General features: G+C 41.8%; 1 protein-coding gene across 1 annotated transcript; it reads right to left on the reverse strand.

The window, feature by feature from the left end:
* Positions 1–2,951: 2,951 nt before the first annotated feature.
* Positions 2,952–3,632, reverse strand: LOC141617494 (protein FAR1-RELATED SEQUENCE 9-like). The gene has a single exon (XM_074434696.1). The coding sequence runs from the start codon at positions 3,630–3,632 to the stop codon at positions 2,952–2,954; it is 681 nt and encodes a 226-aa protein (XP_074290797.1).
* Positions 3,633–25,585: the final 21,953 nt, after the last annotated feature.

Consider the following 25,585-nt stretch of genomic DNA (forward strand, 5'->3'; position numbering starts at 1 on the left):
GCTTCATGCATGAGTGACTATCTGGAAGCAAAGAAAAGGCCCAAAGCTGAAGAAATAATAGGATTTAACATTGTTAACGTAAGCTTCAAATGGCAAAAACCGGAACTAAAGAACAATGAATCCGACACTTTTCTAATACTGCACATGATAAGGTATGAGGGAGAAGTATTTGAAGCAGATCTTGATGGAAAGGTTGGCCGCAGATACTATTGGGCAGAAATGGCAGCAGCATTAGTCTTGGCTGACATAAATGGAATTAGGGAACAAGTCATTCAAAAAGTAGCAGAGTTCACAGCAATAAAGGAAGAAGTATGGCCTCAACTGAAACTGAAAAGAGATGCATCAATGAACAAAAAAACTGTAAAAGGAGGCAAGGGTGAAGATGTGCAAAAGCCGGTGAATACTGAAATGCCTGTTCTTCGTAGTTCTCCTAAAAGGTAAATAAAAAAAATAAAAAAATGGCTAATCGGATATAATAATGTCATTACTTTGTAAAGATATTCGTTTTTGTTTTATTTGACTATGGAGATATATTAATCAGTGCACATATTTGGGATTGCAGTGGTATTGTCAATGGGCAAAACACAAGTGGTGGTCAGAGGATCAAAAAAGTTGCACAATATGCAAGAGCAAGAGGTCGAGGTAGAGGTCGAGGACGAGGCACCAATGTAGGAAAATAGAAAGTGTGTAATCTGACTTAGGAATGAATGCATTGTCAGATTGATTTGTAATAGGTAGACAAAAATGGGTTTAGAGTTTGATTTGTAATAGGTAGGCAAAAATGGTACAATCTAGATCGTTTGATAAGGTTTTGTAATGAAGATATATCAAATTAGTGTTAATGTGCTTTAAAAGGGTTCATGCAGCTATTTGTTGAGCAATTAGGTTATCTTACAGGTGTGATATTGGAATGAATGCATTGTGAGATTGTATTTTGTGATTCTTGGTATTTAAACTTTAAATCGAACAGTAGGTGATATTGGTACTTTAACAGCATTCAAAATGACATATTATTTGGAAAAGGCAAAAACATGTGATATAGTAACTCTTATTAAACAAACATTAGTCACACTTGACTGAGAAATCTCTTTATTAGAAACCGTGATGTTGTGTAGAAGAACAGCTGATATTGTATTGAATAAGTTGAAATTTTGTATCACATGACACGTCTAATTATATGGTATTGTATTGAATACGTTGTGATATTGTAAACAATACTGTAACCTATCACCGTTACCTCGGAAATTTTTTTGCATGAGAAATCTCCTTATTAGAAACCGTGATATTTTATAGAAGAACAACTGATATTGTATTGAATAAGTTGAAATATTGTATCACATGACACGTCTAATTATGTGGTATTGTATTGAATACGTTGTGATATTGTAAACAATACTGTAACCTATCACCGTTACCTCGGAAATTTTTTGCATGAGAAATCTCCTTATTAGAAACCGTGATATTTTATAGAAGAACAGCTGATATTGTATTGAATAAGTTGAAATATTGTATCACATGACACGTCTAATTATGTGGTATTGTATTGAATACGTTGTGATCTTGTAAAGAATACTGTAATTAATGGGTCAGATGTGGTATTTATTTAAGACAAGTATGATATTGTATTCGCTATCTTGTGATATTGTATGGCCTAAAAATGTCAGGATAATAATTATTCAAACTTGTGATATTTATTTAAGACATGTATGATATTGTATTCGATATCATGTGATATTGTAGAAACTGCGAGGATAATAATTATTCCCCAAAAAGTAAAATTTTGAATTGAATATTGCGCGGTATTGTATTGAACAGACTGTGATATTGTAAAGAATAATGAAATTATTGTCATACGTGTTGTGTTTATTTGATCCAAGTGTGATATTGTATTCGGTATATTTTGATATCACATTATACTTCAAATGCAATATCATAGTTCTAACTATGAAATATCACAATATGTACATTTAAAAACCCATCGTCATCAAAATTCCACCACATTCATTTTAATCTGCAAGTTCAGAACATGGACATTGAAACATCAGACTTCTGATAATACTATTTGGAATCTTTATTTAAGAAATACCACACGCCTGACAATGCAATATCACGACATGTACGGTAAAATATCAGACATCTGATAATACTGTTTTAAAGCACTATGGAAGAAATATCACCCGTCTTACTATGAAATATCAGACGTCTAACAATGAAATATCACACTTATATCACTACATAAATCCTAACGTATGGAGTGTAATTGCTATAATAGTAATGAAACTATGACATGTATATCCTATATATATTGAGCTTCTTCAACAAAGAATCCTCCAACTATATATATTGAGCTTCATCAACAAAGAATCCTCCAACCAAGAGACGACGACAGAAATAATGTTTTGGATGGCCTTGATGAACATGAATCAATATACAAGTCAATCATCATCTGAACTCCCCTGAAAAATGCAAAATAGCACAACAAGTAGTTGTCAGCAAATGAACAAGCACAGTTGATACAGTTTTTGAAATTAAGATCATAAACAGGACAGCGAGTAGTCGTCAGCGCTCAATATCAAAAGTATATACACTTCCAAAAATAAAACTCATAAACAGAAATCGTATGGCATCTTACTTATAGAAATAATGTAATAGAATATATTTATTTAGGTAGCATGCCTGATTCTCGATGTCAGGTACAAAAGGATGAGGGCAGTTACGCTTATCATGGTTAGCCAATTGTTTGCAATTTTTGCAAAGCCTTTTTGGCTTCTCTGCTTTGGCAATGCATTGTTGCTTTGGCGATATCATTCTCTTCCCACTGCCCTTGTTCTTTGCCTGACGAGGCGGTAGAATCCTCACCTCAGTTGGGGAACTACATCCAAGAAGCATTTCCAACTCCTGCTCTTTTGTCATTGACTGTGCTTGTGGATTGAGTTTGACCCGAAATTGCTTCAATGTGTCGACAAGATCGGTGATCGATTGTTAGGCATAGTTCTCGACAAACCGATAGTTGAGTAGAACTCTGACCATAATTTGCACATCTCCAGCTTCCTTACATCAGTGGCATCAAAGTCGTCAAGTAACTCACCATGTGAACCATATAGAGGGATCTTTTGTGCATTCTTTGTCCAGCGCATAAGTATGTACTTATCAGGCAAAGTCCTAACTTGTTTCCCAGAGAAAACCCAAATAATGTGTCTGTAAATAATACCCTTCCTATTAAAAAACTTACAAGAACATTCTGCATCAGTGCTTGTAGAATTGAACACTACTTGATAACGCTTCTGCATTCTAGCGCCAGTAACAACAATGACCTCTGTACCGTCGACAGGTGGTGTAAAGCCACCAACACTAAGAGAACACATGGAGGCAACAGCCTCTTGTTGAAAATCTTTGAAAATAGCATGGGTATAAACCTTGGACGCATGAGCTTCCAAGTGTAGAGACGTAGCTAATTGGGGTAAAGTATAATCACTGTCTCGATCATGTTGCTTTTGAGTATGGCGTTGTTGATCCATGGCGCTTTGAAAACGCATCCAAAACTCAACAAGTGTACCATGTATATTTTCAAAACGCTTGAAAAAGCTATTCTGGCTCTCCGATCGTTGAGTTGTTCGGAGAAGACATCCCATAGGAATATCACGATAATAAGCCGGGATCCATCTCCTTCTTTTTTTGTACATGTATTACAACCATGAATTTGCTTGCAAGTTATGTTCAGCAATTAAGTCGGACCACTTGTTCAAATTTCGGGTTCCAAGTCGAGTCCCAAACAACGAGAATTCAAACGACTCACAAAATCAGTCTCCTTGGATATTGTAATTCCAATCTTGTCAGGGACCTTTTGCATAATATGCCACATGCAATATCTATGCTTAGCCTTCTTGAAAACTTTGGGTACAGCCTTCTTTATTCCTGGGCATTGGTCAGTGATTATACATTGCGGCTCGCGCTGACCCATAGCGTCTAAGAACTTCTCAAAAACCCACTTAAATGAATCGTCATCCTCATGAAACAACAATGCCGCAGCAAAAGTCACAGACCTTTTGTGGTGGTCTACCCCAGTAAAAGGAGTGAAAATCATAGAATATTTATTTGTACCGTAAGTTGGATCAAAACTGACCAAATCACCAAAGGAAGAGTAATTTCGACGTGCCTGTGCGTCACACCAAAACACACGAACCAAACATTTGAAAGAATCCACTTCATAAGCAAAGTAGAACCGTGGATTGGTTTGACGGAGGTTCTCGAAATTATCGATAAACAATTGAGCATCTTTATCTCCTATGAAACATTTGATATCCCTTCCAAAGTTCTTAAAATCAATCAATTGAGCACCAACATTCTCATAACCATCTGCATGTTCCTTAGAATATCTATATACCGATGTAGGACCTAAATTAACTTTTGAATGATCAATAATTGCCTTCTTATGAAAAAGATGAAGGTGTCTTTTTTTTCTTTGAAATTCTTGATTTGTGAACGAACAAAGACGATGATTATTCCATTCACGAAACTGAGTTACAACATAAACATCCTTGATAAGGCAAAATTCAATCATAGCATCACAACCAATCCTAGTTAGTTTATTGTTCTTAATATCAAACGGCTTTATAAGTGGCTGCTCCACTACACTATCATGAACAATAGCTTTCCTTTTCTTACCATCTCTAAACCCTTCACGATTACAGACAACAAGTTTATAAAAGATGGCACCATCAACATTTTTTTTGAGAGGACTTCCTAGGTTCAAAACCACATGCTTCTGCATAGACATTATAAAAACTGATAGCGTCTTCCAATTTTGCAAAAATATGACCAAGTTGAGGTTTAAACTGAATTGCGACATTTCTTGACCACAATTCAGTACCACCAGGTGTGGATTCCAAAAACAGTTGATGTTCATGATAAGAAACAGGAGGCTGTTCAATGCGTGGAGTAGAAGTAATTTCAGCAAAATGATTATCATTAGACGTAGGTGGGGAAGGACTTTCAATGCGTGGAATAGAAGTAATTTGAGACACACTAGTATCGTGAGAGATGAATCCAGAAGAAGGTACACAACTATCATCATCTGAAAAAGAATGCAATATATGAAGCAATTCAAAACATAACAGGTAATAAGCAAACAGTAGGGGGGACAAAATTTGGTATTGTAATAGTTGTGATATTGTATTGAATATGGTGTGATATTATATTGGACAACTGTTATTATTGTAATATTGTGAAAGCAGATTCAAGGTCTGCAAACGAATATAGTACGATAATGCATTACAACAGCCGATAACAGATGTAAAGTAAACAATGAGTTACAATGACGGCAAAATCAAGAGAAAAGTGAAAATATAGGTAGCAATAAAAACAGTATGAAACTTGAAATTTCATTCAGTACACCGATAAAACCGTAAGAAAAGTAAAAATATAGACAAATTCAGAAGAACGAATTAACAACACTAGCAAATGCAAATATATGTAGAAAAAACAACAAGTAAATAAAAATAAAGCTGCATATGAGGAAGTTAGACATAAAATCGAACACAAAAGCAGGAAGAAGAAGAGTAATTCAAATATGTGTAACAAAAACAACAATTACATAAAAATAAAGCTGAAAATTGTAAATCTAAACATGAATTCATAATAAAAGTAGCGAATATGTTGAAAAAAACAACAATAACAACAAAATAAAGCTGGAAATTAACAAATCAAGGAAAATCAGCAGAAGAAAGAAAGAAGATGTACCTGACATAGCGATTTAGATTGAAGACAAGTGTAATCCGTAATAAGAAATAGTAATCAACGAATCGCGCAAGAAATAAGCAGCTGAAAGAAGGAATCCATGGATGTCGAGGAAGATGAATTTAGAGAGAGAAAGAAATTGATGATTAAAATTAGGCAACTGGTAAAACTGAGTAAAATTAGGGAAGCAGGGAGTATATATACAAAGAAACGAAATTACCAAACTACCCTTAATTCTATGTGTTAAATATAAGACGTAGGATCTATTACTTTGGATGGCTTAGATTGATCCTCAATCCCTAAATATATGAATTATACTCATATGATCCTAATTCTATATATATATATATATATATATATATATATATATATATATATATATATATATATATATATATATATATATATATATATATATATATATATATATATATATATATATATCTTGTAACAAACTAGCAGCATCTCAACAACTCGATATTATACAACCACCCTGAAGAAGTTAGAATATTATAAGCATATTACTCGATTAACCATGACAGATGGTACGCGCATACAGACTAAAAGGTAACACAAATACTACCAAAACTGCATGAATTGCTCAAAATCCATGTCCACCCATGACGCCTGACTCCACATAATCACTACTCACAAGGTAACGATATGTACATATGCAAATATGAACTTAAACAACATCACTTGCGCGCCAAGTTCCCGCAACAATATGTGTCATCGTCCCGTCATACCTATATCTCGCAAACTTTACTTATAACTCAAGCACAAGTCAAACCATGACTAACAATGAGGGTAAAACATGTTACTAACCATCAACAACCATGACTAATATCGAAACATCCAAGAATATGAGCATTCAATCAATTTAAATCTGGAAAAGTGCCTGTAACAGTGACACTCGATCAAGTTGGTCAGGCACTCGATCGAGTATCTTAACTACTCGATCGAGTAGCCCGAGATCAGAATACTCCTCCAATAGACACACCTGCAGCTACTCGATCGAGTGAGGGGCACTCAATTGAGTTGCTACAGGTCAAGAATTGCCCAGAAATCCAAACACAATATATATAGTCACATAACTACGAGTCGGGATGATAACCCGACCACAAATCCTGTAAAACAAGTCTAGAAATAAGCAAGTACGGCCTTATGGCCACCGATACAAACCAAGTACGAAAAGGTACCAACCGAAACAAACTAATATCCATCATAAACTACAACCATAACAGAAAGAAACGGAGTATCACTCCTGCTGCTGCTGCTCGTCCATCACGTGATCCTCATCTCCACCACCTCCCGAAGTGCCTGCTCCTGACGCACCAAGACTCGCATCACCACCGGTTCCAGCATCTGGTCTCACGTACAAAGGGGTCAAACCACCGTAATGGTATAACTGAGGTGCTCCCCATGTAGACATATCCACCCCGTAGGAGTGGAAAACCCCGCTGCTGTCCCCGACTCCCCTCCACCAAACCGGATGTGGTCCAAGGTCCCAATTCCCTGAACATATGCCATCTCATGCATGTTCCGGAGTGTCAAGGTAGAGGACACTCTCTCGGCAAGGTAGATCTCACGCATCTCCGGGGTATCAATAGAAGGGTAACCAGGAAACGGATACTGTGGTGGAACCGGCTGCTGTGACTGAGTCTCAGCCACTCTCTCTCGCACTCGGCGTGGCCCTCTCCCCATCCTAGGTCGATCCTCCTCAGCTCTCACGTTCTCCCACTTCCTCGGCTCAGGCATGACTCGGAGGATCTCCGGGTCGATGAAATTTGGCTGCCTCGCAGGACGCAGATCCTCATCCTCCTCGTCAAAATCGGCAGATATAACTGCCGCAGGTAAAGGCTCTGTCGGTGGGAGATTCTCAGGAGCTAGTATCTTCATCTAACTCATGCCCCACACCCTCCACGCTTAACTGCCATCCTCCAAGGTTCTCCACCATTTCAGGTCGAGGAAGTAAGCTCTGTCCAAGGTAGGTACTGGGGTGGCTAAAGGGGTGTAGTCCGGAGAAGCCTCAAAGGAAGTTAGCTTCTCAGCTAAACATGTGGCAATGGCACCACAACTCAGGATCCTAGTGTCGGATGAGGCCATCAAAGCTAGGCTGGCACACACTATGGCGGGAGCACTAAAGGTCACTCTCTCAGTTCGCTCGGGGTTAAGGTACGCCATCAGGAGCATCAAGTCATGTGAGTTCAACTTACTCACATCCGATCTCTCGTAGAGGAGACACGACAAAGCACGAAGAAAGATCTTCAAAGTGACATGTTGCACATCATTGATCAACATGTTACTAGCAGTGGGAGATGATTTCCCGGTGATACAAGGCATATGAATGCAAACCCCATACTCGGTCGTTATGTCATGAAGGGCTCCCTTGGCAGGCTTGGCCAAGCCAAGGTGAGAAGCAAACAAGTCCATGGTCAAGACAAAGCTGGTGTTCATGAGGCGGAACTCCACAGTTTGTTCCACCGGCTCGTATTTAAACGAGCTCATGAACTCGAGGGTCAGAAAGGCATACAAATGCTTTCGTAGGCGATATAGTCCGGTCAACCCCAAGGTCTCAGCAAAGATGTGTCTGACATCAGTCTCAATACCCAGATCATCCAAAAGGGTCGTGTCAATGCAGCGGGTCGGTCTCATCTTACGAGTTTGTAAAGCCACGAACCTTTTTCTTTGTGTGAAATCAACAAATACCACAGACGGGTACTCGGGTACAGCCGGGACTACCGGTCCACTCCCGTCCCCAATTTCGGGCTCAGAAGCCCTACCCCTCTTACTCTGTCTGGTCCCTACTGTCGGTCTCGGCATCTGTTTCAGCATACAATTTAAATATACCACCACATATACACTAAAACATACAAAAGCATACATGTTTGATCATAAAAGAATCATCTAAGTACACACTATCACCAACAATCCCAAAATTACGAGTAAAATTCTCAATTCTCGGAAATCAGACGGTCTCCACAGCTGTAAAATTTTTGACATATTTAGCATGAATTAACTTAACCACTACTACTCTTAGGACTCCAACCTTCAAAACATCTTCACATACAACCCAATTTCACAATAACATGAGACGAATTTCAGTTTGGGGCACTTTTAAGACGGAGTTTTTGGACAAATTTTCGAGTGAAAATCGCAAAAAAAATCAACCCTAAACATGATATATATATAACATATATTACTCAATTTTCATCCTTTTACATACAATAGACAACCAAAAATCAATTCAATTTCTCAAACCCTAAAATTTCGGTTCATATTAACATCCAATTTGATTCAATTTTTGTATAGTTAACAACAATAATCATCAAAGGAAAGCATCTAGATCATATTGCAACAATTAGAAGCAAGTTTTAACACATGTAAATCGATTTTTCAACACTTTCCATCATCCTATATGATTCTAACTAATTGAAAACATCAGAATAGGGTGAGCCTTCACACCTTGATCGATTAGGAAGTAAAAAGAACGATTTCTAGCAAGAAAATCACCAAGCACCACAAACAACAAGAATCAAAGGGTTTGAGAGAGATTTGGGAATTAGGGTTTGCGAAAATAAGGAAGGAATAAGAAGAATGAACAAAAGAAAGGGTTTATGAACCCGCTAATTTTTGGGTACTGTAGCACTTATTCGATCGAGTAAGTATGGTACTCGATCGAGTGGCCTCTACTCGATCGAGTTGGAGCTACTCGGTCGAGTTTCCGTAGGGAATTCCAACTTTCTCGACGTTATAGCTTCCTAACTAGATCGAATGAGGTCTACTCGGTCTAGTAGGCACCCATACTCGGTCAAGCAAGGCTAGATTCACGGTCGGAAATACAAGATTAATTAAAGTTCCCTGCAAAACAGCAACGCGTGTCAATTCCAAAATGAATTCGAATATCGGCACAAATTAACATACTCATTCACATTATATTAGTATCGCACAAGTACAATGTATCAAGTCATCAATTCATTACCTCATTCAACTCATTATTTTCATACCATAACAATTATTATGCAACCAATGGACTACCTTTTAGCTTCAATACTCATACCCCTAATATGTTTTCTATACCTCTAATCACACTATCGTAATTCGTAACCTCAACAAAACGGTTCCTAAACATGTATTTGTAACTTTGATATTATAACTGTTAATCACATCACTCTAAACATTCACCTATCACATAACTTTCATTTAACAACCAAGTTTACTAATGACTAACTTACCACAACAATTGACAAACAACTTTCTCAACCCAATTAAGCCATATTGCAGAAGCACCCAACCATTCATCTGTCACATTTGCTCCACTACTATCTTAATGTCCACTACGCAATTCACAACTTGCCAACCATCAACATTACGACCACATACAAGACTCACAAGCCTCTACATTAATTACCAATACCATCCATTTGGAACAAACACTACTATCACCACATGACACACTCACTAGCGTATATTACAAACAATTCACTATCTCTATTCAACCACGAGATTTGGCACTTCTCATCACATAGGAGCTAGAATTAACATAATCTTATCACACACTTCTTATCGTAACCACTGACTATATAGGACACATAATTCCCGACTCCTTACTCCCTTAACCAGTGACTGGTTTAAGCATAATGGGGCCATGATTTTGGAATCAGGGCGCCTACTCACCCAAAATATAGCATCAGCTGGGGCTCCCAAGATACATATACGAGGTTCATTTTATTATACTTTGTACGTTCATTAGGCTCATTTGTTACAGGTTCAAAAATTGTCGCTCTGATACCAATTTGTAACACCCCCATATACCAAGGAGCCTTAACAAGGCCTTCCCTAGCATATAAAGGCATTACCATCTCGGTTACCCGAGGCAAGTAATGATCAAAAGTCGAAAAAAGAACATTTATAAGTATTACAAGTGATTAAACCAAAACTACTGATACAGAAAATACAACTCGACAGTCTTAGGTGAACTATCTTTTGACGTAACTTGTAAAAGACCCAGCCCTGCCAAGACTCCAGCCAACTTCCAAGACATCACCTGAAAGACCGACTTCTCACCATAAGGGATCACGGGAAACACAACAGAAACAAACAAGAGACAAAACCACACAAGGTCAGTAACTGAGGCAACACATCAACAACCACAGACACTACACAAGTACACAAAACACATACACACCACATCTCCAATCAATCACCGTCACCAACTGTCCACTGAACCAACCCTGCCAGTGGGGGACCACAGCCGTTCCCACCTAAGCCCCGCTCGTCATACTGAGCGAAAACCCTGTCCCATTAATGTGCACATCCCCTCCCGTGGCGGGTTCCACGGAGGGCGAAACTAGGGCGTGAAGCCACTCCCGCAAATGACTCTACTCAGCCGAGGACGCACCTCGAGAACCAGAGACAACCAATCACAGACAGCTGAACCACAACCATGCTAACACAATCACACCACACCAACCAACCAAATCCACTGACACAACAATCAAATCACAACCAAAGACACACTAGACCACCAACAGAACTGAGTAGGCGAACCTACCTTTAACCAACCGCAGCGATTCCTCGTCCATTCACATAACATCGACCAAGCAAGTAAAACCCTATACAAAAATAGTACAACCGCCTGTTACTATCACCACAACCCTATAAGAATAAACAATGACAAAGATGACGATGATGACATACCTACGCATAGAATATCGGCGTCAAGACCGCTACCCGAGTCAAGAAATCTATCCCCAAGGCACAAGCATCCTCAAAGGCTCCCATGGAAGGAATTATGGTGAAGGAAAAGAAGAAGGGTGACATCTAGGTCTGAAGGAAAGAGGCGAAAATGATTTGCGATTCTATCAAAACACGATTATAAACCCTCGCTGAAAAGACACTACTCGATCGAGTAACCAACTCACTCGATCGAGCGGCCCCTACTCGATCGAGTACCCAAGCTACTCGATTGAGTAGCCTCGACTAGATCGAGTACCACTCATCCCAAGGTCAATCACAACACGAGACACCGCTTGTACGAATTCCCAAAGTCTACAACACGCCTCTAAGGTCAGTCAACGTCGGTCAACAGGTCCCTAAAAGGACGGGTATTACAAGGCCGCTATAGAGGCGGGCGAGATTAGGTGTTCATTAAAAGGACTTCCTAATACGTACCCTCACCTCTTACTCCAGATCTCTGTGAACATCCGTCTTCATTGGCATCCACGAGTGTCATTCTAGACATAAAATGCTAAGGGTAACGAGTTCTTATTGTCTATGTCACTACTTTGTGTCTTGACATGGCGCGAAGTATTCGAACGGTTTCCAATTTTCCACAATAAATTGGTGGCGACTCCACAAATGCAAACGCTTGTTTCCCAAGCGGCTCCGTGGGCCCCTCGTGTCCACAGTTTGGCGACTCCGCTGGGGAGTAATACACTTACGTGTTGCCAAGGGTGAAACTTGAACAAGGTTAGGGAATAGTTTATGAGACAGTTGTCGGTTTTCATTACTCGACCTTCCTAGGTCGTTTTATTCGGCCTTCCTAGGCCCAACCCAACCCAACCCATTCGACCAATCATCCCGTCTGGACGGTCCAAATTCTTATCTGGGCCTTAGGATGGATAGCGATTGACGTCAACCATACCATGATGCTTACTCATGTTTGTATCAAGGGATTTCACTACTCGAGGAAATGGACTAGGAACCGACCTTACTCATGTTTGGCACGGACCTCTCCACAGACCCGGGTTTGATTGCTCGGTATGGCAACTCACCCTTTTAAGCCAAAACCCTTACAAACGCACTCAGCATACCATTATAATGCCTGTATAAATGTTTGTATCATATGTGATCACCATTTTCTAAACAAAACCATGACGAATTTTGTAAAATCAAAAACCTTTTTAAAATGTAAACATTTTCAAAAATGGCCAAGATTAGCGCAAAATGAGTCAAAACTCTGTCCAAATATCTAGTCAATGTTCGGGCCTCAAAACCCATTTCAAAAACCTCACTTCGAGTCAACACTCCTACAACTACACTACAGTTGTCTAGGACAAACATTTCAAACCTTTGTCATTTTCAAAACCTCATTTAACACAGTGGCACACTCCCACTTCACAAAGTTGAGTCTTTTCTTTGAGTAAGTGTGCTAGAATGGTCGATCGTGTTTTGATTCGTCGTCAACCTCTTATCCAGTTTCCAAGATGCCTGGAACTAGTACCACAAGTCAGAGTGGTCAACCCCAAAATGGTAATGATCAAATCCTAGTTGAGCTCGCTCGTCTCCAAACAAGCCATGACCAAGTTTATGATCGCCTCAACACTATTGAAGGCCGAATTGTTGCTATAGAAACTAGGCTTCCTCCTACAAAAAGCGACGTTCCTAGTGAGGCCGTGCATGATAACCTTCCACCCTTCATTGGACAACCAGAAACCAACCCTCCAATAGGTCTTACTGAAGCTGAAAAACGACTCCAATATTTGGAGGAACAACTAATGTACCTCAAGGGAGATGACATCTACAGGGAGAATAATCGCAAGTATGAGGCCGTGGATGCTAAATTGCCAACTAACTTTAACATGACTCACATCCCGAAGTTCAAGGGACATGAAAACCCTTTGAACCACATTCGTGCTTTCAAAGACTACATGTCTATCAAAGGAATCAAACCTGAGATGTTTTTAAGGATCTTTCCTTCATCTCTCGACACCATTCCTAAACAGTGGTTCTACTCTTTGGAGCACAAGAAGATTGCCACCCGGATGATGCTGCAATTGAGTTCGCTAAACAATACGCGGATAATGCTGAAATCCAAGTCAACATGCGTACTCTAGAGGTTCTTACCCAAAATGAAAAGAAGGATTCACCGACTTCCTAAGTAGGTGGAGGAAGACTAGCACACAGTTAGTGGAACGTCCAGATGAAGCTACCCTTGTGGAGAAGTTCGTGGATAATCTAAGACCCATTTATGCAAACCACTTGAAGTACCAAAACATAAAGACCTTCAAAGATCTAACTGTGCTAGGGACGAGAATTGAAGATGACATCCGTAAAAGGCTCTTGTCCAAAACGGTAGGTCGTGGATATCAAGGCTCAACGAGTCGTTCTTATGGCTCTACTAGCAAGACTGATGAGGTTAACCTTCTCGAATCATCAAAGAACAATAACCCACAAAGGAAGTTCACGAACATTGGCGATACATACTCCAATGCTTTGAAAAGATTAATGAAACAGGGTAAGCTCCAACCCATATGACCTACACCTGACCCAGAAAAGAAGTCTAAGTTCTGGGACGAAAATGCATACTGCGAATATCACAGAGGTACGGGGCATGATACAGAGAAATGCTTCAAGCTAAAACTTGTCCTTTAGGACATGATCGAAGATGGTCGTTTACCTATACCTCCTGGAGGTAAGCCTAACAATACTCAGAATCCTCTTGGAATTCTGATGATTACAGATGAAGAATCCACCTTGGATTGTTTACACCTCATTTCTCCAATCGAAGACGAGATTCATGCATTAGAAGATGAGGGGAGTTACTCCACCATTTCTCCTACTATCGCCGATTTTATTGTATGGGCAAAAAGTGTAAGTAGGCAAGTTTCAGAACTGGAAGATGTAGTAGCATCCCTCCGCAATCCAAGCACCATACCCAAGGAGAGCATGCCACTAAATCTGTCTCCAAATTCTACAATGCAAGAGGTAGTCGCCGTGGTTGACAGTCTAGTCGACCAAATAATCAGTTTAGAAGCCGAAATCACCAGATTGAGGGAGCTTGCTAGCGTCAACGGAATATGGGTCGATGACGATGAAGATGAATACCTCACTGAACACTATCTAGTCAAGGTTAGTGAGGATATAGTCAAAGCTAGCAAGGATCAAGATATAGACCATATTACTCGTTCAAGGAGTCCATATCAAAATGTTTCTCAAAATGGTCCTATAGCTAATGGTCCAGTTACTAACACCAATGTCATCACCCCAACTGATGGCGAAGATACATCTACTGACCACTTGTTAAAACAACTACAGAAGACAAAGGCCGATCTTTCAGTCTGGCAATTAGTGGCAAGTTCATTTCCTCATCGCCAAGCTTTACTACAAGCCTTGGCTAAATTGAATGTAGCACACAACTCTACGCCTGACGACGTAGTCAACTTGGTCTTCCAAGATTCAACTAAGCTAAGTAACCCAGTTACTTTCTCAGACGAGGATTTGCCTCCCTTCGGCGCCACTCACAACCTAGCTTAATACATTACCGTCATATGCTTAAAGAAGAATGTGCCAATGACTTTGGTAGATGATGGCTCCGCGGTCAATGTCATACCATTGAAAACGGCATACGAATTGGGCATGAAAGAATCAGATTGGACTCCCACTAACCAAGGTGTTCGAGCATTCGATGGAACACGACGTAAATTGGTAGGGTTAGTCAACCACACCATAGCCACGGGGCCGATTGAGCGAAAGGTTAACTTTCAAATAGTGGATATTGAAGCATCGTTCAACATACTTCTGGGAAGGCCTTGGATTCATGCTTCCAAAGCAATAGCATCCACCATACACCAGAAAATCAAGATCCCACTAGATGGCAAAGTAGTGACGATCACTTCGTCACCTATCAAAGCAGTGATAGAGAAGATATCAAGCAACCAAGTAGTTAAAGATCCAGTATACGAGCTTGGGGGCTTCCATAGCATAAACCTTGTAGAAAATGAACTGGCACCTCTATACTTTGATCCATACTCCAATTTAGTGGTCAACCACATACTCAAGTCTCAGGGATACTTCCCGGGAATGCCATCGAATCCTGCCCAGAAAAACACCTTTGCACCTTACAAAGAAGGAAACTCTCAAAGGATACCATTGGGATTAGGATACAAACCCACAAAATAAGAAGCTTTGGAAATGCTCATTCAATTTCAAAATCCTAAGAACAAGGGAATCCAAATGCGACCCTACCTCCCTACCCTAAATGGATACTTCGTTAGAGAAGAGAATCAGGAGTACTTTCACGGGTTTCCCGAACCTTGGCACTATAAAGGAACGCAACTAGCTGGAATCGAGATCTTTCACGATTGTTACTTCATTCCTTCAGAAACGGTTCTTACCGTCAAAACTCGTCAAGCACCTTGCTTAGACGAACAGGTTGTTAGTCTTCTGTTTGGAGAGGACCGATTAGTTAGAGCTGCACAGGACGAGATCATTACCATGATACTTTAGGATGACGACTTCAACCCTACAGCTTTAATCACCGAAACCAGTTCGAATAAGCAAAAAGGATGGAGAAAGTCGATCAAGTGAACGAACAACCAAGGAAAGCTCTTCAAAGTCACCACTGAAGAAGGAGAGAAGTTCAAAGGAGAACCTGAAGACAACGAATTCGAGTCAGAGTCGGAGTCGGAATCGAAATCAGAGTCTGAGTCTAGAGAAGTCCCTAGAGAGTCTCCTCCTGTCGTCACTCCCAATCCCCTTGCTTCTCCTAGCATAGCATCAAGTAGTAACAGTAGCTCGGGAAATGCTCCAGCAGTAGCCCTTTACCGCCACTGACTACTGAGCAGATGGCTTCTTTGTTTCAACTCTTTTCAAAATTTAATATGAATAAATCAGATTCTGCTTAATCTTTGCGTTATTCTGAATGCAATTCTATTTACGATAATGAGGATGATCCTGACCCAGACTCAATCGACTTGCCTCCCTACATAGCTAAAGAAATATTACAAGAGGGGGAAGGGGCACCAGTCATAGAGAACACTGAACCTATTAACGTAGGAACCGAACTAGAACCCCAAGAACTTAGGATAGGGACGACCTTAAACCCAACTGAAAGGGCTAATTTGATAGACCTCCTACATGAGTTCAAAGACATTTTCGCTTGGTCCTACAAAGACATGCCAGGGATCGACAAGGATATCGCTGAACACAGAATTCCAATCAAACCAGGTTTCAAACCTGTAAAGCAGAAACTTCGTCGGATGAGGACAGAATGGGCTCTTAAAATCAAAGAAGAAGTTGATAAACAATTCAAAGCCGGGTTCATCAAAGTTTCCAAGTATTCAGACTGGGTGGCTAAGATAGTACCCGTACCCAAAAAGGATGGGCGAATCCGAGTTTGTGTTGATTTCAGAGACTTAAACAAAGCAAGTCCCAAGGAAGATTTCCCTCTACCACACATCGACATATTGGTAGACAATACAGCAGACCACGTATTGTTGTCCTTCATGGACGGATATGCAGGATATAATCAGATCAAGTTGGCCATATAAGGCATGCATAAGACTGCCTTTGTCACTCAATGGGACACCTATTGCTATATTGTTATGCCATTCGGGCTAATCAATGTTGGAGCTACATATCAACGCACTGCGACCATATTGCTACATGACATGATGCATAAATAGGTAGAAGTGTACGTCGACGATATGATTGTCAAGTCCAAAGATAGGAAAGGGCACATTGACAACCTTCGTAAGTTCTTCCTGAGATTGCGAAAGTACAACATGAGGCTCAATCCTCAGAAGTGCGCATTCGGGGTAACATCAGGTAAACTCCAGGGATACGTCGTCAGTCAAAGAGGAATAGAAATTGATCCATCCAAGATCAAGGCTCTAATTGAAATGCCACAAACTCAAACAGGGAAGGAGGTTTGGGGATTCCTAGGCAAGGTGCAATATATAAGCCGATTCATATCCAAGCTTACTATGATCTGCGAACCCATTTTCAAAAAGCTCCAGAAAACAGACAAAACCATATGAGACGACGATTGCCAAAAAGCGTTTGACAGAATTAAGGAGATACTAGCCAACCCACCAGTGCTCATGCCTCCTCAACGAGATCAACCTCTTGGTTTATATCTCATAGCGACCGAAACAGCCATGGGGGCTATGCTAGCACAAACGGTAGGAAAAGACGAAAGAGCTATCTACTACCTTAGTAAGAAGTTCTTGGAGTATGAGTGCAAGTACACACCTCTCGAAAAGACATGCCTCGCTCTTGTGTAGGCAACAAAGAAACTACGCCACTACATGCTTAGTTACTCTGTCAAGGTGTATTCCAAAATGGATCCTGTCAAATACCTCTTCGAAAAACCCGTTCTCAATGGTCGATTAGCAAGATGGACCTTAATGCTCTCAGAGTTCGATCTCAAGTATGTACCTCTGAAGGTTATAAAGGGGCGCGCCGTTGCCGAATTCTTCGTGGATAATCCCATCACCCAACCAGTAGACACGTGGTCATTTCCAGACGAGGATATACTACAAACCAATGTAGACTCTTGGGACCTTTATTTTGATGGAGCATCGAATCTAAGAGGATTTGGAATAGGAGTGTTGCTCATTTCTCCTGAAGGTGAGCGTACGCCACTCTCTGTCAAACTCGACTTTGAGGTGACAAATAACGCAGCAGAATATGAAGCTTGTCTCATTGGGCTACAAGCAGTAGTAAGTTTAGGCATCAAATACCTTCGAGTTCACGGAGACTCATCCTTGATCATCAACCAAATTACTGGATCTTGGAAAATTCGAAGTGAAAGCCTAGCACCCTATCAGGCCAGGATAGATCAAGTTGCCCAATTGTTCGATCAAGTCACTTATCTACACCTACCTCGAGAAGAAAATCAGTTTGCAGACGTTCTTGTAAAACTTGCATCTCCGATTAACATGCCAGACGACATGGTAGAAATGCCTTTATGCATCGAACGACGATCAGAACCAGCCTACGTGCACCAAATTACAGATGAGGAAGAAGATCCAGGGGAACCTTGGTTTCAAGCCATTCTAAACTTCAAGCTCAATGGCACATATCCACCAGATATGGATAAGAAAGGACAATGCGCCATACGCCTACTAGCCTCTCAATACCTGCTCATGCAAGGAGAGTTGTACAAAAGAACACCCCTTGGTGTAGTCTTACGTTGCCTTGATCGTTCACAGGCACAAAAAGTGATGGAAGAAGTTCATGATAGAGAATGTGGCCCTCACATGAGTGTACCAATGATGGCAAAGAAAATCACGCGTCTGGGATATTACTGGACCACGATGGAATCAGATTGCATCAAGTATGTCAGACATTGCCATAATTGCCAAATCTTCGGGAATGTGCAACATGTCCCTCCTTCACTACTCTACACCATGACATCTCCTTGGCCATTTTATGCTTGGGGAATCGATATCATCGAGAAAATCACTCCAGCCGGAATAGGAGGCCATTATTTCATTTTGGTGGCTATCGACAATTTTACTAAATGGGTCGAAGCGGCATCTTACACTAGTCTCACAGCCAAAAACGTGGCAAAGTTCATACAAACCAATATCATATGTCGATATGGTTGCCCACACGAGATCATCAGTGACAATGGATCACATTTCCAGGTTGAGACTAAACAATTGCTAGCCAAGTACAAGATCAAACACCACCATTCCTCGCCGTACAGACCCCAAACTAATGGTGCGGTAGAGGCAGCTAACAAGAATGTCGTCACTATCCTCAAGAAAATGATCGACAATTATAGTGATTGGCCCAGTAAAATACTATTCGCATTATGGGGTTATCGCACATCAGTTAGGACGCCCACTGGGGCTACTCTTTTTTATTTAACTTACGGCATGGAAGCTGTACAACCAGTTGAACTAGAAATCCCATCCCTACGCATTCTGCTCGAAAGTCAAATTCCAGAAGCTGATTGGAAGAGAGATAGATATGAAGAACTCATCCTCTTGGATGAACGAAGATTGCGCGCATTACATAATGTGCAAACATATCAGGCACGTATCAAACGAGCCTTCAATAAACGGGTTAAGCCCAGAATCATCAAAGAAGAAGACTTAGTCCTCAAATCAGTCAGAGCTCTTCTACTTGTCGATCCACGAGGAAAATTTAAACCCAACTGGGCCGGACCATTCTTAGTCAAGTCCATACTCTCGGGGGGTGTGGTTAGGATTACAGACCTAGATGAGAATGAATTTGGTAACCCAACTAACCTCGACCAACTGAAACGATATTATGCTTATTGTAGGACAAGACGTGCGCCTCGCGTAACACCCACGTGCCGCTCATGCGACACGAAATAAAAACGGCCCTTGGCCCGTTGAAGTGAAACTTATGTCACCTTGCTCTTGCATTTTGACAATTCGTCATCCTCATATCATCAAATAAATCGAGTTGTATTTTAGGAGTAAGTAAAGCTCATGCTTATTTTCTAGTTCACTATAAGCTCTTGCTTAGAACAATTATTCTTTTATATTTACTCGAACTACGCGCAAGGGTTTGATTTCATTTTTTAAATGAATACGTAGGCAATCCTTCACATGATACAACCCGTTATTTTTAAATGTAAATAGAAGGAAATTTGCATTTGCATTTGAAATTCGACAAGAATAATAAAAGAAAAATCATAATAGTTTCATAACTAATTAATCTTTTATTCATTTCTTCCATAAATAATAATAATATGCCACAAAATATAAAATGCTGAAAATTAAATGCTAGGATAGGATTCTAAAAACCCCGCCATTTATTACAAATAATAATAATAATAATAATAATAATAATAAATAATATTACGACTAAGGCTACTCTTTCATCTTTCATTTGCCTTTGTCATTTCTATCATACTTCTTGTCTCGACCACGAACCAGGCGCTCTTGTGCTATCTCTGACCTAATCACCAAAGGTCTCTCTCGCGGTCTAGCCTTACCATTTCGATCCACAACCATCTCTACGGCAGGAGCGGTCTTCGGTTTCTTCGACGGATGAACGACTCGGAATCCGGCCTCTTCCTCCCCCTTAGTCAAGTACTTCTGGTTCTCCTTTGCTACCTCACGAATCTTGTAGTCAACAGGCTCGCGCTTCCTCAATTTCTCGCGCTCCTTGGAAGTGGTAGCCTTCCTCCATTTCAAGTATGAATCCGATACCCATAAGGAGCCAACAGGAGAAATTATGAACCACATATTCCTCTGAGCCCACTTCAGGGCCCAATCTCGACGAATCTCTGTAGTATGCGTCAATGCAGTCTGAGGAACAGTGTCAAGCTTAGGGATCTTCTGCTTAAGGCCCACTTGCCTCATCAATCTCTCCGGGAAGATGCATATCATGAATTCCAAGCCAGAAATGTGAACTGACAGAGTAGGATCTAAAGATGAAACTCCAGTGACTGACCTGAGGTGCCACCATGGCACAATCCATCGGATCAAAGGACCTCCTTCATTCTTCAACTTGTTCTCCCAATAGTTGCAAACCCGAGTAAGTCCACGATATACAGCCTGGTTCTCATCGCAATTGAACGAGCATGGTATCCTGGCACATTAACTGGGGGCTCGATCAACCGCGGATGCTCCATAAGCCAAACCTACAAAGAAGATGGGAATTAATGCTCATATGGTCAACAAAAAAAAAAAAACAAAAAAAAAACGAAAAAAAAAAACGGTTGGCATTGTACAAAAAAAAAAAAGAAAACAGGTTCTTACCTGCAAAATTATGGGACTTCCCAAATAAGGAAGCTCGCGGTTGGCTTTTCTGTTGTCCAGCCCCAGAATGATATCGCCTAAACAAAGACATGCTGGGCTCTTGCGCAGTTCCATTTGTTCCACTAAGCTTAGGAAACGAGGATCCCCTCTCATCTCCTTATCAACATACCCTTGAAGGACATAACAGTGATGTAGGCAAAACCCGAACGCCCTGCGTCTAGCAACATAGGAAATAGAAGGGTCTTCCCTGCTTATGAATCGGTCAATGAAGTCAAGCATACGGACTCCTTTTGAGGTCACAAGACGGTCAACCTCCGCTTTGGTCAGTCCCAGCAAGTCTCTAAATTTACCCTTATACCTTGAGAGCTCAAAGATATAGCGGGTGAATTTTCTGAATCCCATCCCCCAATAGCAGCTATTTCCTCAGGGAAAGGACAAATATCTCCTCCAGGAAAGGCGAATACGTGGAAATTTGGGTCTCAATATTCAAGAACTGACCAACTGGGGAATACGTCTCTGTTTATACTAAAAGCTGTTTCCTAATTTCCATCAGAACTGACCAACTAGGGAAGAGTCGCAGCTATTGCTGCGCCTCTTCCCCAGAATGATTTCCGTGATTTTCAGTTTTGGATCTTCCCTAATTTATTTTGACTATAATTTCCTATTCCTATAGGGTATTATTTTGGTAATTTCGTCAAATTGCCAAATTTATGTTTTTTTTCACGCTTTTCGAGACAACATCGGCACTCTCGCCAAATGAGCACACTTACCCATTTCATTTCATTTTATTTTTTAGGGGAATCATTTCACTCCTCGTTTCACATTTCATTTAAAACTTATACATTTCTTTTTTACGTTTTTTTTAGGGGGGTAGCCCTCCCTACTGTCCGGTCATTTTCTGGCATTTTTTTTTGTGATTTTCGCTCATTTCCGGGCATTTACTCATTTCTGGCCATTTTTTTCGATCTTTCGGGTCATTTTGCTTATTTACGGGCACCTTCCCATTTTTCTCATTTTGTGCTAATTTAAGTCACGTGTATATTACGTGTTCTACGTGTAATTCTGTGTAAATTTCGTCAGCATGACGGCGTAAACCGCCATCTACTAAACCTGTTTCTAAGCTAACCTGCAGGAACAAATAGACAACCCAGCAGCAAAGGCACACAGGCCATCATATATACATCAAACTGGAGGCTTTCGCCTAAAACAGGTCCAAAGAGTCGAAAAGAAGGTCCAAAATGTACAAATGTATATACAAGATAACCGACAACAAAAAGAAAAAGCAACTACTCCTAGTCGCCACTCCGCTCGGCTACCCTCGCCTCGAGGGCAGCAATCTCGGCGTCCATGACCTCCAACTTTCTCAACAGGCGAGATGTCTCCTCCTGGGACTGCGCCAGCTCACGCTCCAGGTCGCGCTCCCTATGCAAGTGACAAAGAAATGCCTCATTTCAATAAATTCATTCAACAGTTTCAAACAAACGCAAGAAATTACAACAAAATTCAAATAAAGAGAATGAGAGGTTCATACCTGTCGTCCTCGGCCACCTGCAAACGCCTCGATGGCCGTAGCCCGCAGCCGGTTGCCCACCCTCCACAACGCCACATGCTGTGACGGCGCCACCTGCATTTCAAGAAACAAAAGGTTTTCAGTAAAGACCAAAATGCATTCTTATGCAACAAAGACAGCAAAAGACAACCAAAACTGGGGGCTTACCCTCCTCACAAGGTGCTGCCACTCCTCCAGGCCAGCATCCGTCACCTCCTCGCCGAAGTCGCGGAACTCGGAGATCATCATCATCCCCGCCGTGTCAGTGTAATCAAGGGTCTCGGGGTACGCTAGGGGCTCGACGCCTGCCACCTCGACCTCCTGCAAAGTTCAAATGAATTCTTTATTCGACGATCATTCGTCAGTTTGTCAAATCAATTCAAAAGAAGGAAAGTCAAATACTTACCACGATCGGCCAGTACGCCAGCCTCTGGCGAACAAACAAAGAGTACTCCTCACCAGGAAGGAGAATAGCGTCACCACCAACGTCCGCCAAGTCAGCCTATCTCTCAGCATCCGAAGGCTCCCTAAACATCGTCCGGGGACGATCGATGAGAACTGTGAAAGCGTCACGAGAGCACTGATGAGTCAAGCGCTCGCCCAGGTATCACACCGGACCCATGGGCGTTCTCAGTAGCAACCGACTCGAGTTCCTAGGACGAAGGACCTCAGCCACGAAAGGTGGAGCGTCGGCGTAGTCCACCCAAGGTCTAGGCACCCACTAAAACAAGCAAACGAGGGGTCATTTCTATGATCGGCTCTAAGCGGGAAATGGGTCATTCTTATGATCACTTCTAAGAAACAATGAATAACAAATGAGGAAAAGTAATTGAAGATACTTACGTCACTCAGCTTCAGGGCATTCACGCCCCGTCGACAAACATCGTAAGAAGAGCGCTGACTCTTCCTACGACACACCACCCAGTCCCTCACAACTGGGTAAGTCCTCGGCTCAGGCTCCGTCCTCTTGGGCGCGAAGCCCGGAAAGTAGGAGTACACCCACGCCTGCAAAACAAGACAATCGATAATGATCTTTCACAATTCGATAGCAAAGAAGAAGTAATGATCTGTCATGATACGCAATAAAGGTTCATACCTCCAACAGCAGTCCAGGACTGACAGTAGCAGGAGAAGTCCCCCTCTCCATCAGCTCAGGACGAACCATGGCCCTCATGTAGCAAGTGAGGACCGCAAAGCCAGGAGTGACCTAGTCCCACCGACCTAGGTCACTCAAGTTAGAAAGGGACGGAAGAAGCATCGTCGACATCCTCTCCCCCTTGTCTCCGAGGTAAAGCGAAGACAAGAACCACCAGAGCCACAGACGAGCCCTCTGCTCCGCAGTAAAAGCAGGAGGAGCCACCTTCCTCCCATCTATCATCACTGTCGCCGGGGTCCTACCCGCAAAGTAGTCCCTGACGTAAGTGCTCGACACTAGCCCGGGAATGCTGGCAGCACCCTCTGTCAGGTTCTAGCCAATCAGCCTCCCCGCCTCGGCCGAGTACACTCTCATGGCCGTTGACGGCCACACCACATCCTCTTCTCCATACTGCAGACCAGAGATCATGTCGTAATCCTCCAAAGTGACCCCGACCTCCCCGAAAGGCATGTGAAAGGTCAAGGTCGTATCCCAGTACCGATCAAGGAAGGCTCGAATCAGGCAAAGAGTAGCCCAAAGCTTCCTTTCCTTGATCGCCGTCCACGCTCCCACCAAAGCTCCGAAGGCTCCCAGCTCGATGATGGCCCTCTCCTCCTCCGTCAAAGCTCCGTAGGCCTCCATCATCGTCGTATAGCCGGAAAAGGACCTCATGTTCCCGGCCTCCTGTACCCATTCGACGCAAAGCTATCTTTAGCTCAAAGCAAAAGAGAAATGAAACGGCTAATGAATAAGGAAAAATTATGAGGAAATAATAAGTTTAAGACTTACCATACTCCTCGCCATCCTGTAAGATAGGTGGCTCTCTGCTGCCCAAATGAAATTTCGACCATCTCATTTCTCAGCCCACTCAGGTGCCCCATCAGCTGGCGACCACCTCGTCCAACGTTGGCCCACCGCGGGACCTCCTCAACCTCCTCGAACACCTCCTCAAAAATGAGAGAAGGGCCGAAGTCGGTGTCCACGTCCATGGGAGCCCTCCCTGACGTAGAAGCCATGTCACCTGCAAAACTAGAGTAAATTAGGCCGCGTCAAATGACGACGAGCCACGGTGAGGGTGGTTTTAAGCCTTTTCAAACCTCGAAAATGGCCTTTTCTCACCATCTTTGGCCATTTCTTTCAAAACCCGACCACTCATGTAATAAATTAGGTCAAGTCAAGTCTAAGTCCAAGCCTAGTCACGGGTTTGAGTCGAAATTTCGGCAGCATTTCGCTATAATTGCGATTATGCCCTAGAAAAGTGTCCTGAAAAAGCCGTCACATGTCAGGAACGTATCAAACGAGCCTTCAATAAACGGGTTAAGCCCAGAAACATCAAAGAAGGAGACTTAGTCCTCAAATCAGTCAGAGCTCTTCTACCTGTCGATCTACGAGGAAAATTTAAACCTAACTGGGCCGGACCATTCTTAGTCAAGTCCATACTCTCGGAGGGTGCGGTTAGGATTACAGACCTAGATGGGAATGAATTTGCTAACCCAACTAACCTCGACCAACTGAAACGATATTATGCTTAGTGTAGGACAAGACGCGCGCCTCGCATAACACCAACGTGCCGCTCATGCGACACGAAATAAAAACGGCCCTTGGCCCGCTGAAGTAAAACTTATGTCACCTTGCTCTTGCATTTTGACAATTCGTCATCCTCATATCATCAAATAAATCGAGTTGTATTTTAGG

The sequence above is a fragment of the Silene latifolia genome, chromosome X, assembly GCF_048544455.1.
Source record: "Silene latifolia isolate original U9 population chromosome X, ASM4854445v1, whole genome shotgun sequence".
In the NCBI taxonomy this organism is placed as follows: domain Eukaryota; kingdom Viridiplantae; phylum Streptophyta; class Magnoliopsida; order Caryophyllales; family Caryophyllaceae; genus Silene; species Silene latifolia.